This window comes from Coregonus lavaretus (assembly GCF_964263955.1).
Source record: "Coregonus lavaretus genome assembly, chromosome: 38".
NCBI lineage: Eukaryota > Metazoa > Chordata > Actinopteri > Salmoniformes > Salmonidae > Coregonus > Coregonus lavaretus.
Window position 1 is genome coordinate 14,391,591 of NC_140025.1, and position 15,477 is coordinate 14,407,067.

General features: G+C 44.1%; 2 protein-coding genes across 3 annotated transcripts in view; one reads left to right on the plus strand and one right to left on the minus strand.

The window, feature by feature from the left end:
• Nucleotides 1-3,195: 3,195 nt before the first annotated feature.
• LOC311111961 (pyridoxal kinase-like) overlaps nucleotides 3,196-15,477 on the plus strand; it is a 30,856-nt gene continuing 18,574 nt past the window's right edge. The window contains exons 1-4 of the mRNA XM_084154904.1: nucleotides 3,196-3,513; nucleotides 4,950-5,004; nucleotides 10,298-10,402; nucleotides 13,995-14,078. Coding sequence (XP_084011030.1) covers nucleotides 3,424-3,513; nucleotides 4,950-5,004; nucleotides 10,298-10,402; nucleotides 13,995-14,078 — 334 coding nt within the window. The 5' untranslated portion in view covers nucleotides 3,196-3,423. The remainder of the gene's footprint in view (nucleotides 3,514-4,949; nucleotides 5,005-10,297; nucleotides 10,403-13,994; nucleotides 14,079-15,477) is intronic.
• The window catches only part of LOC311111964 (uncharacterized protein), a 426,062-nt gene continuing 421,203 nt past the window's right edge, over nucleotides 10,619-15,477 (minus strand). For both annotated transcript variants that reach the window (XR_014610807.1, XR_014610808.1), the window contains one exon: nucleotides 10,619-10,935. The gene's annotated coding sequence lies outside the window, so the exon portion shown is untranslated. The remainder of the gene's footprint in view (nucleotides 10,936-15,477) is intronic.

Sequence of the window (15,477 nt, forward strand, 5' to 3'; positions counted from 1 at the left end):
CCTACCTCCAATGGATTTTGACGAAGGAGACGAGGAGAGAGGCTGCAAGGTATCGAGGAAAGATTAATTGAGAAAGAGACCTGGACATAGAATTGTCCACATAGCCTGTGACATAGCCAGGCTACAGTTAAACTATGGGTACCATGCTGATACAGAGTAACCCAATCCCCCATGAAGACAGCTAACTAAAAGCTAGGTAAAAGCTAAATCGGTGCTTAAGTGTTGGGTAGTTTGGTAGCTATGATTCAATTTCATAGCTTTGGGTACAGTGATATAACGAAGCCAAAGCTGGGCTCCACTTTTAATTCCCTCCTCTTCCTCCTCCTCTCAGCTCTCTACTCTCAGTCACGACTGTGCAGATAAAGACCGTGTGACTCAGCAGCCAGAACTGAGATCAGTCAGAATGAACACCTCAAATAACCACATCCATCCGGCTTAAATGCATCCATTATAATGACGTCTGTTATAATGGTGATTGGTTAGCGCAATAGTTGGGGTCGCTGTGGAGTCCGAATGGGGGGTGAGTGTGTAGCAGATGGGGTTTTGTGACGCTTGCTCCTTAGCCTGAAATTTAGAAGAGGTACGGCTAAGCAAGCAGCGTGACGTCTGATATATTCACATCCTCGCTCCTTGCCTCCTTCTCAAAACGAGAATTGAAGAAGGTTCGAGAGACCTTGGACCTTCTCCTCCAATATGGTTGAGAAGGCGGCGAAGAGTACGATGTATGGAATCGCGAGTGACAAATTAAGAAAGAACATTCGTCTGTCAATTTGTTGACCTTCCACTCTGTAGATTGGGTTAGTGCACTAAATAATTTGCTGCTCGATATTCCCCAAGGTTAAGATTGTCCACTATTTCTAGTCTAATTGAGAATTTTTTCTTTCTCTTTTAGTATTATCACTTTATAGCCAGACAGTGTATAGGTGGTCTAAACTAGCCTACATCAAATCCTATCACACTGTGAAAAGAGCGCATCAGTCGAGTCTGGTTTGGCTTGATTCAGTGGGCAAATTGGCGCGCGTGTGTGTGTGTGTTAATTAGTTGAAGGCGGCTACAGGTCCCATTACCTACCAGTGATGGGGTTATACTGTCCTGATCCCAGTCAGTATCACATCCTCAATATCCTATTGTACATTCATATCCATACACCTTCCATTGAATCACTCTAGTCCATGTTCACATCATGATGTATGCGTGACCATTCAGACAGCCCATTCATTTGCACCATCTCCCCTACTATTTCTAATAGAGGATGTTCACAACGCGACAAAGATTACCTGGGGTCCAAGCTCTGCGTGCTACAGTGCAGGGGGTGTCAGGGCCTCTATGATAAGCCGGCAAGGGACAAGGCCAAGCACACATCATAGAGGACCCCACACACAATCCCAATGTTTTGAGCTGCTGCCCTCCAGGGGGGTCCCACTGTTCAGCAAGGCAAGTTTCATTCCATCAGCCATGAACAGTGGGACATAGGATGATGCAGGCCCAATACATGGTCAGACAGTAAGCCACAGACTTTGAATATGTGAAAATGTAGCCTAAATGTGTGACTTGTGTACTAACTTTCCAGTTCTCCGTGCTGCATGTAATATATTGTGTTGTGTTTGTGTATTTTTATGCTGACATCACGAAATGCCTTTTCATGTAAATGGCCAATAAAGTATAGATCTGTGCTAACCAGGATTCTTGGGACGTCCCTAGGCCCAGTGCACTACTTTTGTGAAAAGATTACAACTCATTGTATTTGTATTTGAGTGTTTACAAGCATTTGTAACTTGAGTCTGATAATTATCTGTACAAAACAGTTAATCTGATAATACTTGTGGAAGATACAAATAATTGTTTGATATATGTTTTCCGGTTTCTTGAAATACTTTGCAAATGTAACTTATTTCTATGTGAAAACTGAAATGGTCTATTCATTCCTTTGACATTTTAGTAGACACTCTTATCCAGAGCAACTTACAGTAGTGAGTGCATACATTTTCTTACTGGTCCCTCGTGGGAATTGAACCCGCAACCCTAGCGTTGCAAGCACCATGCGCTACCAACTGAGCCACATCATCATAAACCACTTGATGTCTCAATGTACTCAATTACATTGTGCATTGTTTTTCCTGATGGTGATGGAGTCTACAGGGGACAAACCTAGATGACCAGCCTATGTACAATTCAGTAATGTACATTTACATTAAGTGGTTTGTAAGGATGGTAAATTAATACTGCACAAAAAGTGGTGTTTTCCATGTTATTTGATCAAGAAAAATATTTAATTTGATGTGGGGATGTTTTGGGTCTTTGCCCATAACTTTGCACCTTTTGATGTAAATGTTTGAGGACAGGGTTTTGTTCTTTCTGGATTCATTTTACATGTATATTTTAGTCATTTAGCAGACATTCTTATCCAGAGCGACTTACAGGAGCAATTCGTGTTAATTGCCTTGCTCAAGGGCACATCTACAGATTTTTTACCTAGTCGGCTACGCTCCTAACCACTAAGCTACCTGCCGCCCCATTATAATGATGATCACAGAGAAAGGGACAGGGCAACAACTCTTACAATTCTAAACTATTGAATCCTGCAAGATAATGTTCTTAATTGCCAAAGCAGCAATGCTGAAAAAATAGTTTTGCCCACGCCGTGCTACAGACATCTATGTTATATTGGTCCGCTAATACCGGACTAGTAAAGGCCCAGCGCACTACTTTTTTTTATTCATATTCATTTTATTTTTAATTCAGATTTTTCAGGGGGTGCTGCAGCATCCTCAGCACCCCTACTTCACACGGCTATGGGGTAGGGACATCCCAAGGATTCCAGATAGCACTGACCATAAAGTGTATCATAATGAAGGACCCCTCAACCCGATTCTACACTGCCTTTTGCTCCAAAGAAATGTCTAGTATCCTCGCTGTACTTGCTCCCATTACAGTCCTTTTAGACAGGGTTCTTTGCTCCCATGAAGACTTCTATAGTAACAAAATCCCTGGCTCCAAATGTTGGGCTCCAACTACATAAAAATCATTCAGTTCATTCGAATTAGCCCACTGTTTCTTGTGTGCGCACAACACCTGCCCTTGAAATTCATCGATAACATCGTAAAGAACTACGGGTGGTTTGCATATAAGCAACACAATTGTTTCTATTTCACAATATTGCTGTCACGTCCGTTCCATTTTTGCGCTTGTGATGTCAGTGGATTTAGGTGCCCGTCACGAATGCCTGAAGAATAATGATATGTCTCGTCAATGAGCGTTTCTGTGTGGGTTCCATGTCCTTCAGTTTAGTGGCTGGATTCTGCTTTTACCCTCACTGAAAACACCTTGGATTGTGGACTCAGGACCGCTGCTTAACGTGCAGCCCTGAACACAAAACCTGCGTTTGTTTTGCGCGGATTGTGTAGCGTGTTTTATTATAACTTTATGCACGAAATGGAATGCAGAGTATTGTCAATTCAGAGTCATGTTGTCAGGGGATATGTTGGCAATAAATCGGCATCATTTCCGTTACAGGTAAGAATCTATTATATTCTGATACAATGTTTTGATGAGCTAATGTAACAGTATTTCATGCTATTTATTTACTAGAGGCAATTGTGCGCGCGTGCAGGTAGCAAAAGGTCACATGGCAAATACCCTTTTGGCGCTGGCAATATTGATGACAATCCCTGAACACTCAATAAATAGAGATGATAGTGAATTTTACATGTAACAATCATCAGACATATTGTTATCAGCAGTGATAAATGGCGAGAATATTCGTTCCATGATCGTGCCTGTCGGATTATGCACAACACTGTAGTATGGACGTGTGTGACATTCGTGCAGAACATTCGGATTTTACTCTTGCAGCAATGCAATCTCATCAATAGGGTCCGTGTGTCATCCGTTCATCCTCCTCATAATCAATACCATCATGACATCACCATTCTCTCATCCTCCTCAACACAGACGCTACTGTGATTTGGGTTTTTGGGTGATTTGGGTGATTTGGGTTTACATTTTTAGTCATTTAGCAGACGCTCTTATCCAGAGCGACTTACAGTTAGTGAGTGCATACATTTTTCATACTGTACCATGGTGGTCATTATTTCCCCGAACAGCGTTGTTTGTCATCCACATGGACAAGTCCGTCATAGATGACGAGCGTATAGGCATTTCAATTAGCTGGGAATCCTCTGTTTCTGCTGTTTTATCAGTCAAGAAAGACAGCAGAGAGATTCTGCATGAATGACTGACGTATTTAGCGTATATTCCTCTGACTGACGTCACTAAAGAGGAGCCAGGAGCTTTTAATATAATTATCTTGATTAAACCCTGAGGCCAAAACAATTCAATCAAATTATTTACCTCCTGTTTCAATTGGTTACATCAATCTGTTGCATGTGAAGTCATGTAAGTGAAATCCAATAGTGTGGGTACTCTAAATCAAAACCGCTGCCTTCTATTTATAGAAAGGTCAAGTCATGGCATTTTGAAACAGACCACCAAATCTCTAAATCCGGCCCTTTGTATAGCCTAGATCAGGGGTATTCAACTCTTACCCTACGAGGTCCAGAGCCTGCTGGTTTTCTGTTCTACCTGATAATTAATTGCACCCACCTGGTGTCCCAGGTCTAATCAGTCCCTGATTAGAAGGGAACAATGGAAAAAAAGCAGTGGAACTGGCTTTGAGGTCCAGAGTTGAGTTTGAGGGGCCTAGGTGATTAGCTACCCACCAGTGGAGGCTGCTGAGGGGAGGACGGCTCATAATAAAGCCTGGAACGGTTCAAATGGAATGGCATCAAACACATGGAAACCATGTATTTGATACCATTCCACCGATTCTGCTCCAGCCATTACCACAAGTCCGTCCTCCCCAATTAAGGTGCCACCAACCTCCTGTGCTACCCACATTGTGCTTCTCCAGCCCAATGCTTTGACTAATGCTCTGTCTGTCTCTTCCACAGGTGCTGGGGTTTGAGGTGGATTCAATCAACTCGGTACAGTTCTCCAATCATACAGGTACATATAATGTACAGCAGGGTTGGGGTCAATTCTATTTATATTTCATTCAATTCAGGAAGTACACTGAAATTCCAATTCTCTTCAATGAAGAAAATTTGGAATTGGAATTTGGTGTACTTTCTGAATTGCCTGGAATTGAAATGGAATTTAGAAGTACAATGTGTAGCTGTCTTGTATATTTTTAAACCTTCCTGATAGGAAATTATTTAACATTTTTGAGAGAACAATGTCTTTGGTACCGTTACTATCATTGCTGAAAGATCTTGGCATATTTTGGGTATGCTAATAATTTTGATGTACCCTAAAGCTACCTACCTCCTAACATACCATTATATTTTCACTATGACTGCAATCAACCTTTATCACACGAAACAAAATCTCTTCCACCTTGAAAGTGGAGCTGTTGATCAGGCTCACGTCAGGAAACGTGTGATGAAAAGATATGGGTTTTGTGTCATATTCCTCATTGTGTGACGTTATCAGACAAGTTCTTGGGTGGAACAAAATGTCACTGGTTGTAATGTACAATTTGACCTCTCTTAAGTGGAGGAGATTAATTATCTGTCAGGGCCAGTTCAGGACACAGTCAGTCTCAGGATTGTAATTTGCTCTACATGGGGTCTGACTGGGAGATAGCCTACACTAGGGTTCTTCAATTCCGGTCCTGGAGGGCCGAAACACTTCTGTTTTTTATTTCTACCTGGTAGTTAATTGCACTCACCTGGTGTCCCAGATCTGAATTAGCCCCTGATTAGAAGGAGAGGATGAAAAACAGAGATGTTTCGGCCCTCCAGGACCGGAATTGAAGAACCCTGGCCTACACGGAGACAGTGCAGGTGGTCTGAGAGAAATGGAAACGATGGCAAAACAAGAGGCCGCTGTTGAGCCACACTACAGTATAGGCTACTGCACTTAGTGACTCTCACTCATCATTGACTCTCTCCTACATTTTACATTTTAGTCATTTAGCAGACGCTCTTATCCAGAGCGACTTACAGGAGCAATTAGGGTTAAGTGCCTTGCTCAAGGGCACATCGACAGATTTTCCACCTAGTCGGCTCGGGGATTAGAACCAGCGACCTTTCGGTTACTGGCACAACGCTCTTAACCACTAAGCTACCTGCCGCCTACACTCTCTCTCTCTCACGCACACACCTGCCCTGCTTATTATGCCTTTGAGTTACTAAATTAAAGAACATGTTTGTGGCCATCTTCAGTGCCACTGGTGTGTCTTGGGTCGTCCATTGAGAAGTGTTCCCAACAGGGTTCAAACCTGGGTCTTCTGTGCCCTACAAAACTGTGTTAGCCCACTAAGCCTACACAAATCGTCAGGTCTCAGACAAGGTTACTCATGATGCAAGCGTGGCTTACATGAACCACCTCCTTTACACTTTACTCCCCTTTGACCTCCTCCTGCGCCTCACATAAACCCATCCAGGTTACAGCACCAATGTGACCAACTGTGGTTTGAACCCGGGTCTCTTGTATGCCATAAGACTGTGTTAGCCTGCTTAGTCTCAGGAAAGGTTACTCATCAACATGCAAGCAAGGTTCTCTGAACCACCCTTGTTACAGGAGCCCAGTTTTGAAGGGACACCCTGACACAGAGTCATAGAGACCCGGCTGAGTCCCATAGCTATGGGGCCAGAGATTAGCAGTCAGACTCACAGTAATCTCTCTCAGATATCCAGGGATTCTCTGAAGACTATCAGGCTGTGTCCAGACCCCTATTTTCTTTTGACAAGGCATTATAGGGCTCTGGTCAACAGTAGTGCACTATGTAGGGAATAGGGCGTCATTTTTTATGCAACCTCCAGGCACCGCCAATCACTGCCCAATCATTTCGCTGCCTGTTCACGCCTCATTGCCACACGAGTCACCGGCCGGTGGCCCCATGAGCCCATCACATCCACCACAGAGGAAATCATCAGAGGGACTCCAGCTCTGTTGTGATATCAATAGTGACAGCAGAATGCATTGGATGACGCTAGAGCTAATGTGTAACAATTGTGCCAAATGTTTTGGGGTTGTGGACACAGTTATAGACTAGTTCAGTAGTTGTACAGGGTCTCCTAAGTGAGGATGGGAGGGGGCTGTTGGTCTTCGGGCTGAAGGTGAATTACATAGTAGACACCAGTGTGTTTGTGTGTGCGCACGTCCGTGTGCGTCTGTGAAAGAAACATTGCTAATTGAGATCACACCACTGTCAGGCTCCTCTCGGTTTCCGTCTCTCACTTCATCTGTCGCTCCATCTGGAAAACCACGGATGCCTGCCAGACCCTGATGAGCAGCGTGTGTGAGAGGAAGTGAGTGATTGTGAGGGAGATTGAAAGAGAGCAGAGGGAAACGTAAACTGTGTGTATCTGACGTAGGTTTGAGGAATGACCCTATCTATTGCACTGCGTCAGTCAACATATGAATCGGCCAGCCTCGTATGCCCGCTGGTGTTCTTGCTAAGTGTTCATTCATGGACAGATGTCCTGGAGAGCACAACTGTGTCAAAGAGCCAGCTTGGCTGTGCTGACCTCATCCACCTGAATGTGCCAGGTCGCCCTTGCGAAAGAGGTTTTTAACCTCAAAGATCTTTCCTGGTTAAATTAAAGTACAAATGTATCTAGAAGGGTCTGTACTGTTCAACAAGAGGAGGCATGGTCCTGCTATCGTCACCCTTATTAGAGGTTTCCTCTCTGGGCTTGGGCCCAAGCTGAGGAGGCATGGTCCTGCTATCGTCACCCTTATTAGAGGTTTCCTCTCTGGGCTTGGGGCCAAGCTAATCCCTGGCCACTCAGCCCTCACCATGCTATATGCTAGTCCCATAGCCTTCTCTGTCCACTTATCACACAACTCTGTGTCCTCTCAGCCTCCCCACGCTCCCACAGCTTCTGGGTAATTGGGTAAACGTCCCCCATTTGCTTTGATACAGCGTTCACACCTAACCGACTGCATACAGTCCAACAGTACAAATCAGCCGTGTTTAAATCCGCTTTAAGTTCTGAAGTTTACATGATTCCTCTGAGTCAGGGGAAGACTTAGACAACCAGGTGAGGGGAGTTCCTTACTAATCAGTGACCTTAATTCATCAACAAGAGAAGAGCGAAAACCTGCAGACACTCGGCCCTCCGTGGAAGGAGTTTGACACGTGCTCTGAGTGATTTAAGCTTTACGTTTGTTATTAAGTTCAGGTTTCAGTTATTTTGAATGCACCAGAAAATAAAGAGTTGGTGCCGGGCTGCCCAACCCTCTTCCTGGAGATCTGCTGTCCTGTAGGTTTTCAGTCCAACCCTAATTTAGCATATCTGATTCAGCTAGTTAAGGTCTTGTTGAGCAGCTAATAAGTAGAATCAGATGTGTTAAATTAGGGTTGGACTGGAAACCCAAAGGACGGTAGATCTCCAGGAAGAGGGTTGGACAGCCCTGCTCTAGGGCAATTCAGGCGGCTAATTAAGGACCGTTTTACTGAAGAATGTGTTTGTTTTCAATGATTGCATTTGCTTTTCGTGTATTGGTTTATATTGATGTGTATATTGATGTGTATTTGATACAAGGCTCATCTGTAAAAGAGACCTTGGTCTCAGCATGACTCTCTGTCAAAATAAAGATACAAATAAAATAAAAAATACAGATTTATTGGGACATCATGATGCCCAAAAAGTGCATAATGATTAAAAGACCCCATACACATCGCTCATGAATGATCCATCTGTTGCCACCTAAATCAGACTCATTCCTCGGGTTGTTTTTGTTGTTAGATGCCATTCTTATGTCCCTGCACTGGGTTAATGGAAATGTCTTCATGAAAAGGCTTGGCTCAGACTTATCCTTTGTAAGCAGTTCCATGTTGGCTAAGGATGAGAGAATGCCACCTCTTTACCACTTCTTAAGGTGCCCATTGTTCCAGGTTTTTACTGTTGTTTCTTTCGAGACAGGAACATGCAATATCGATTGGACCATTACTGTATCTACTAACTCAGTAGTAGTTTTCTCATAAGCACACAATCACACCCAGTTAATTGAGTTACTGAAGATGTGTGGAACATCAGACATCATTTAGATTCTGGAGCATCATAGCAATGGAGGCCAAAACCCTGCTCCAGTCATAAGGGTCACTCCGCTCATCACACATCAAACATTACTGCAATGAGGATGATTCAGACTTGAATTATGTCAATAACTTAGGCTAGCTACTGCAGTTTTATCTCTGGTTGTGTACCAAATGGCACCCTATTCCCTATAGTGGCAATAGGGCTCTGGTCAAAAGTAGTGCACTATATTGGGAATGGGTACCATTTGGGATGTAACATTTGTCTTTTCCCTTGCCAAATAGTATTCTTATAAGGTTTTAAAGAACAGTCTTTTTGCTGTGTGTGTGTGCAAGTGTCTCTCTGTGTTAGCTTTAGGGGGGCAAAGAGAAGCAGGGCCTGATGGGTAGATTCAGCTCAAAACGCAGTGGCGGTTATCTTCCCAGTGGGGAAGGATACGCAGCGTCTATCTCTGTCTCTCTTCACTCTGCACGTGCTGAAGAAAACGTGTGTGTGTGTGTTTGTGTATGTGTGTGTGTCTTGGATTGTGACGAGCTGAAAATGCTCTTCCGAGCATGCAATTGCGACAGCAGAAAATGATGACGACAGAGCCAGCCCTTATCACAAAGATTTCTCTCCTTCCTTTGCTCCCTCCCCCTCTATCTCACACACATACACACACACACACAGACGAGCAGCGGCAACTCTTTATTGCTCTCAGCCCCTCAGGCTTTCTTCTTGCCTGTTACTAGGCAACCAGAACCACACCATGTGATCTGCTGGGTGACTCACCTGAAGTGTGACATCACAACTCCTGCGGCAGCGACACTGGTTTCTGACAAAATGCTGGTTGCCCCCACAGACCCGCACATTTGTTTTTTGCATTTGAGGGAGCTGACGGAACAAACATTCCCCCTGTCCCATCCCCCTTCCTGGGAAGCTACCTCACTGTGGCTGGGGGCTTCTCTAGGCCTCCTCTGTGTAGAAAAGACATCAGCACTGTTAACTGTTGTTTTCATAATTTGAACCATAGAAATTAATGAAGATACTAGCTTATGTTGTGAACTGTCAGTTGCTCTGATTCCATCCTGATTCTCCACACTTTCCCCAAAGTTGCACTGGGACAGTCCCATCATAGATTTAAAAGCATTGGTGGAGGGAGTTTTCACAATTGTTAAATCCATTACAGGGGAAGTGTTGCCACTCTGTTGTGGAGATTGTCATGTTGTCTCCCTGACCCCTCACCTCTAACCCCTGACCTCTGTTTCTAGGCTACTCCCACTGGAAAGGCCAGGTACTGACCGCTGACGAGCTGCATGTCCTCTACGAGGGGATCAAGCTCAACAATGTCCACCACTACGACTATGTTCTCACAGGTGAGACGCACACACAGAAAGAAGTGAAGGCTAGCGGTAGCTGTGCTAGCAGACTGTGGATGGCTGTTAGTTTATATCAAGTATTTATTTATGATTGGTTAGGCTATCTTGTACACATTCGCTGCTAAAAGCTGAATTGCAGTATACAGACCAAAAATAAACAAGAAAAAAAGGACATAACAGTTAGCTAGCTGAATAACCATTTTATAGAGAGCAGCTAGCTAAGTCAATAGCTTCAAAGAGTGCCTGCTTCTGGTCAAGCCTTCAGACAGATGTTCTCGTCAGTCCTCAGCTCCCTCTGTAGCTTTACAGGGAGAACACAGGAAGCAGTAGATGGACATGATCCTCATGAGGTCACCCAGACAGAGATGGGATCGGCTGCTGGGTTTACAGAACCTAATGTCAGTCAGGCTGTCAGATGTTCGCCACTGTTCTGTGGTAGCCGTCGTGCTCTGCTAGCCCTGGCCCAGAGAGAGAGAGACGGAACAGAAACGCTGGCACTCCCTGATGGATTACGTCTCCTCTCCTATCACCTTGAGAGGGAGAGGAGAAGAGAGAGGGAGAGAGAAAGAGGTAGCAGAAAATAAGGGAGAGGAGAGGAGAGAGTGAAGGTCATGGTTTTATTCTCTCCGAGTCCTTGAGAATCTGTCGAGGTGTGAAATGTAGCCAAACTGGAATGTGTTGCTACATTCTAGTAAGCAGACTATTGGTTGGTCAGCTCTTTCAGACTGCTAGACATTTGGAAGTAATTGTTACGGACACACTAGAGGAGATACAGTGGGGAAAAAAGTATTTAGTCAGCCACCAATTGTGCAAGTTCTCCCACTTAAAAAGATGAGAGAGGCCTGTAATTTTCATCATAGGTACACGTCAACTATGACAGACAAATTGATTTTAAAAAATCCAGAAAATCACATTGTAGGATTTTTAATGAATTTATTTGCAAATTATGGTGGAAAATAAGTATTTGGTCACCTACAAACAAGCAAGATTTCTGGCTCTCACAGACCTGTAACTTCTTCTTTAAGAGGCTCCTCTGTCCTCCACTCGTTACCTGTATTAATGGCACCTGTTTGAACTTATCAGTATAAAAGACACCTGTCCACAACCTCAAACAGTCACACTCCAAACTCCACTATGGCCAAGACCAAAGAGCTGTCAAAGGACACCAGAAACAAAATTGTAGACCTGCACCAGGCTGGGAAGACTGAATCTGCAATAGGTAAGCAGCTTGGTTTGAAGAAATCAACTGTGGGAGCAATTATTAGGAAATGGAAGACATACAAGACCACTGATAATCTCCCTCGATCTGGGGCTCCGCGCAAGATCTCACCCCGTGGGGTCAAAATGATCACAAGAACGGTGAGCAAAAATCCCAGAACCACACGGGGGGACCTAGTGAATGACCTGCAGAGAGCTGGGACCAAAGTAACAAAGCCTACCATCAGTAACACACTACGCCGCCAGGGACTCAAATCCTGCAGTGCCAGACGTGTCCCCCTGCTTAAGCCAGTACATGTCCAGGCCCGTCTGAAGTTTGCTAGAGTGCATTTGGATGATCCAGAAGAGGATTGGGAGAATGTCATATGGTCAGATGAAACCAAAATAGAACTTTTTGGTAAAAACTCAACTCGTCATGTTTGGAGGACAAAGAATGCTGAGTTGCATCCAAAGAACACCATACCTACTGTGAAGCATGGGGGTGGAAACATCATGCTTTGGGGCTGTTTTTCTGCAAAGGGACCAGGACGACTGATCCGTGTAAAGGAAAGAATGAATGGGGCCATGTATCGTGAGATTTTGAGTGAAAACCTCCTTCCATCAGCAAGGGCATTGAAGATGAAACGTGGCTGGGTCTTTCAGCATGACAATGATCCCAAACACATCGCCCGGGCAACGAAGGAGTGGCTTTGTAAGAAGCATTTCAAGGTCCTGGAGTGGCCTAGCCAGTCTCCAGATCTCAACCCCATAGAAAATCTTTGGAGGGAGTTGAAAGTCCGTGTTGCCCAGCGACAGCCCCAAAACATCACTGCTCTAGAGGAGATCTGCATGGAGGAATGGGCCAAAATACATTTACATATTTACATTTTAGTCATTTAGCAGACGCTCTTATCCAGAGCGACTTACAGTTAGTGAATACATTTTTTTTTTTTATACCAGCAACAGTGTGTGAAAACCTTGTGAAGACTTACAGAAAACGTTTGACCTGTGTCATTGCCAACAAAGGGTATATAACAAAGTATTGAGAAACTTTTGTTATTGACCAAATACTTATTTTCCACCATAATTTGCAAATAAATTCATTAAAAATCCTACAATGTGATTTTCTGGATTTTTTTTTCTCATTTTGTCTGTCATAGTTGACGTGTACCTATGATGAAAATTACAGGCCTCTCTCATCTTTTTAAGTGGGAGAACTTGCACAATTGGTGGCTGACTAAATACTTTTTTCCCCCACTGTATCATGGATACAGGAGGTGAGTACAGCTAAAAACATCAGTTAGGCTACATACTGTATATCACCAACAATTGAGAGGTTCACCTTGAATAAACTCTTAGGAGTGACCAACACTTTTAGCGTGTGAGACAGACAGCATTTGTCAGTTGAAACTTTATCTGTAAGAAACATAGCTTACAAATGGGACTTACAGATGTATCTGTGGTCAGATACATGGCATGAAGTACACTGTGTGTATCATGGAATAAGTGGACTTAACCTGAATAAGTGGAGTTTGAGTTAGGATCTAGCCATACCCATTTACTCCCTATTCCCAACTATTCCTGTGGCCCTAAATCTTCCTAGTTTACAGATCTGAAAAATGTCTGAAATATACACTAATACACTGCTCATGTAGCACATGGGGATGTGTGAAACTCACTCCTTAGCCTGAAGTGTACCCACTTGCTCTGCCAAATAGCTAGCTTTTCTGTGGCACGACTGGTAAGACGCTTCAGGAGGGTGGTCACATATTGTTTGCAAGGCAGAGGTCCTGGGTTCGAGCCCTCGGGATGAGCCAAATTAGGAGGAAGCGGTAGTCGGTAAGCAAGCAGTGTGACGTTATTTACGCTCATACCTATCCAGACCCTTCAGATCGGCAAACATCTAGTGTTAGGGGCTAGGAAGGAAATTGGTGTTGAGACAGTTAGCCCCTGTGTGTTGAAATCAACAATGAGGACATGGGCTTTCCCTCACTGAGAGCCTGGTGGCCGAGCACAAAAGTGAGGCACACACACACACACACATACAAGCCTTACATCAGCATTCCCATTGAATCATCTCCCTCTCTGTCCTCCTCTCTTCTGGCCCTTATCTCCTACCTACTGTACGTACAGCCAGCACTGCAGCGTCAGCAGGTCCTGCTCACACACACACACACACTGCAGAAAAGCCTCCACCTGCCTCTATGCAAATACAATTAGCTTCTCAGGCATGTGTCCACTCTGAGAAAGCACTGACACACTTACTGTTACACCATGATCCCCTATCCTCTCATTAGAGCCCTGGGTGAGGGGTTAGTTTTGTCTGCAGTGTACTGTATAAAACTTTATTGAGACATTGAGGAGTTTGTTTTGACCCAGAATCTCCCCTCAGGGTACACTCGAGACACTTCCTTTCTGGAGATGGTTGTGGACATCGTACAGGAGCTGAAGAGGGCCAATCCTAACCTTGTGTATGGTGTGTATCCCTTGCTATGTCACCCCTATGTGTGCGTGTGTGTGTGTGTGTGTGTGTGTGTGTGTGTCTTACACATCTGTTCAAATCAACAGGGTGTGGTTCGACCACTGCGGATCAGAAGTTCAATATGCCAGTATGGGTTATTGTTAGGGCCAAGAGTTTTTCCTGACCACCTGACCAGACCAGGGAGAACTGGTCTGGAAAAACTCCTGGCCATAGCTATTGTATCATCATCTTCAGGTTAGGGTTGGTAGAAGCGTAAGGACACGTAGCAAAGAAAAGAACAGCCGCACACTCTTATGGCTCCGAAGCAATACATTTAATATAACCTGCTATTCGACAGCTAAGCTGCCTTCAGCAGGGTTTCAAGGTAATGACAAGCTTGGTGTGGAATAAAGCTTACCGTACGCTTCCCAGTCTAAACAGTTCATGCATATATTATGACGAAATTATGTTTGTTTTGGTCTTCCGCAGGTTTTTTTTCGGATGTTTGTGCACACAATATTTTTTCTTGAGGCAAAACGAAGTTCGGTAACCGAAGTCTATGCCCCTTCGTCGGTGATTGGTCAACAGTACTACTCCTAGTAGGAGTGGGAACATGAAGTGTTGTCATTCAACAAGAGACGACTAGTTCTCATGAAAAAAATTTAACATGAGAAATACTGCACCAAACATCTTAGTCAGATGTAAAATTGCGTGACTAACACTTCCTCTGCAAAAACGTCAAAATTAATGACATACCTTGATTTACAGTGCATTCGGAAACTATTCAGACCCCTTGACCTTTTCAAAATGTTGTTACGTTATAGCCTTATTCTAAAATGAATTAAATAGTTTTTTTTCTCATCAATCTACACACAATACTCCATAATGACAAAGCAAAAACAGGTTTTTAGAAATGTTTGCAAATGTATAAAAAAAAAAAAACTGAAATCACATTTACGTAAGTATTCAGACCATTTACTCAGTACTTTGTTGAAGAACCTTTGGCAGCGATTACAGCCTTGAGTCTTCTTGGGTATGATGCTACAAGCCTGGAACACCTGTATTTGGGGAGTTTCTCCTATTCTTCTCTGCAGATCCTCTCAAGCTCTGTCAGGGTGGATGGGGAGCGTCACTGCACAGCTATTTTCAGGTCTCTCCAGAGATGTTCGATTGGGTTCAAGTCCAGGCTCTGGCTGGGCCACTCAAGGACATTCAGAGACTTGTCCCGAAGCCACTCCTGCATTGTCTTGGCTGAGGTCCCCAGTCTGAGGTCCTGAGTGCTCTGGAGCAGGTTTTCATCAAGGATCTCTCTGTACTTTGCTCTGTTAATCTTTCCCTCGATCCTGACTAGTCTCCCAGTCCCGGCCGCTGAAAAACATCCCCACAGCATGATGCTGCCACCACCATGCTTCAC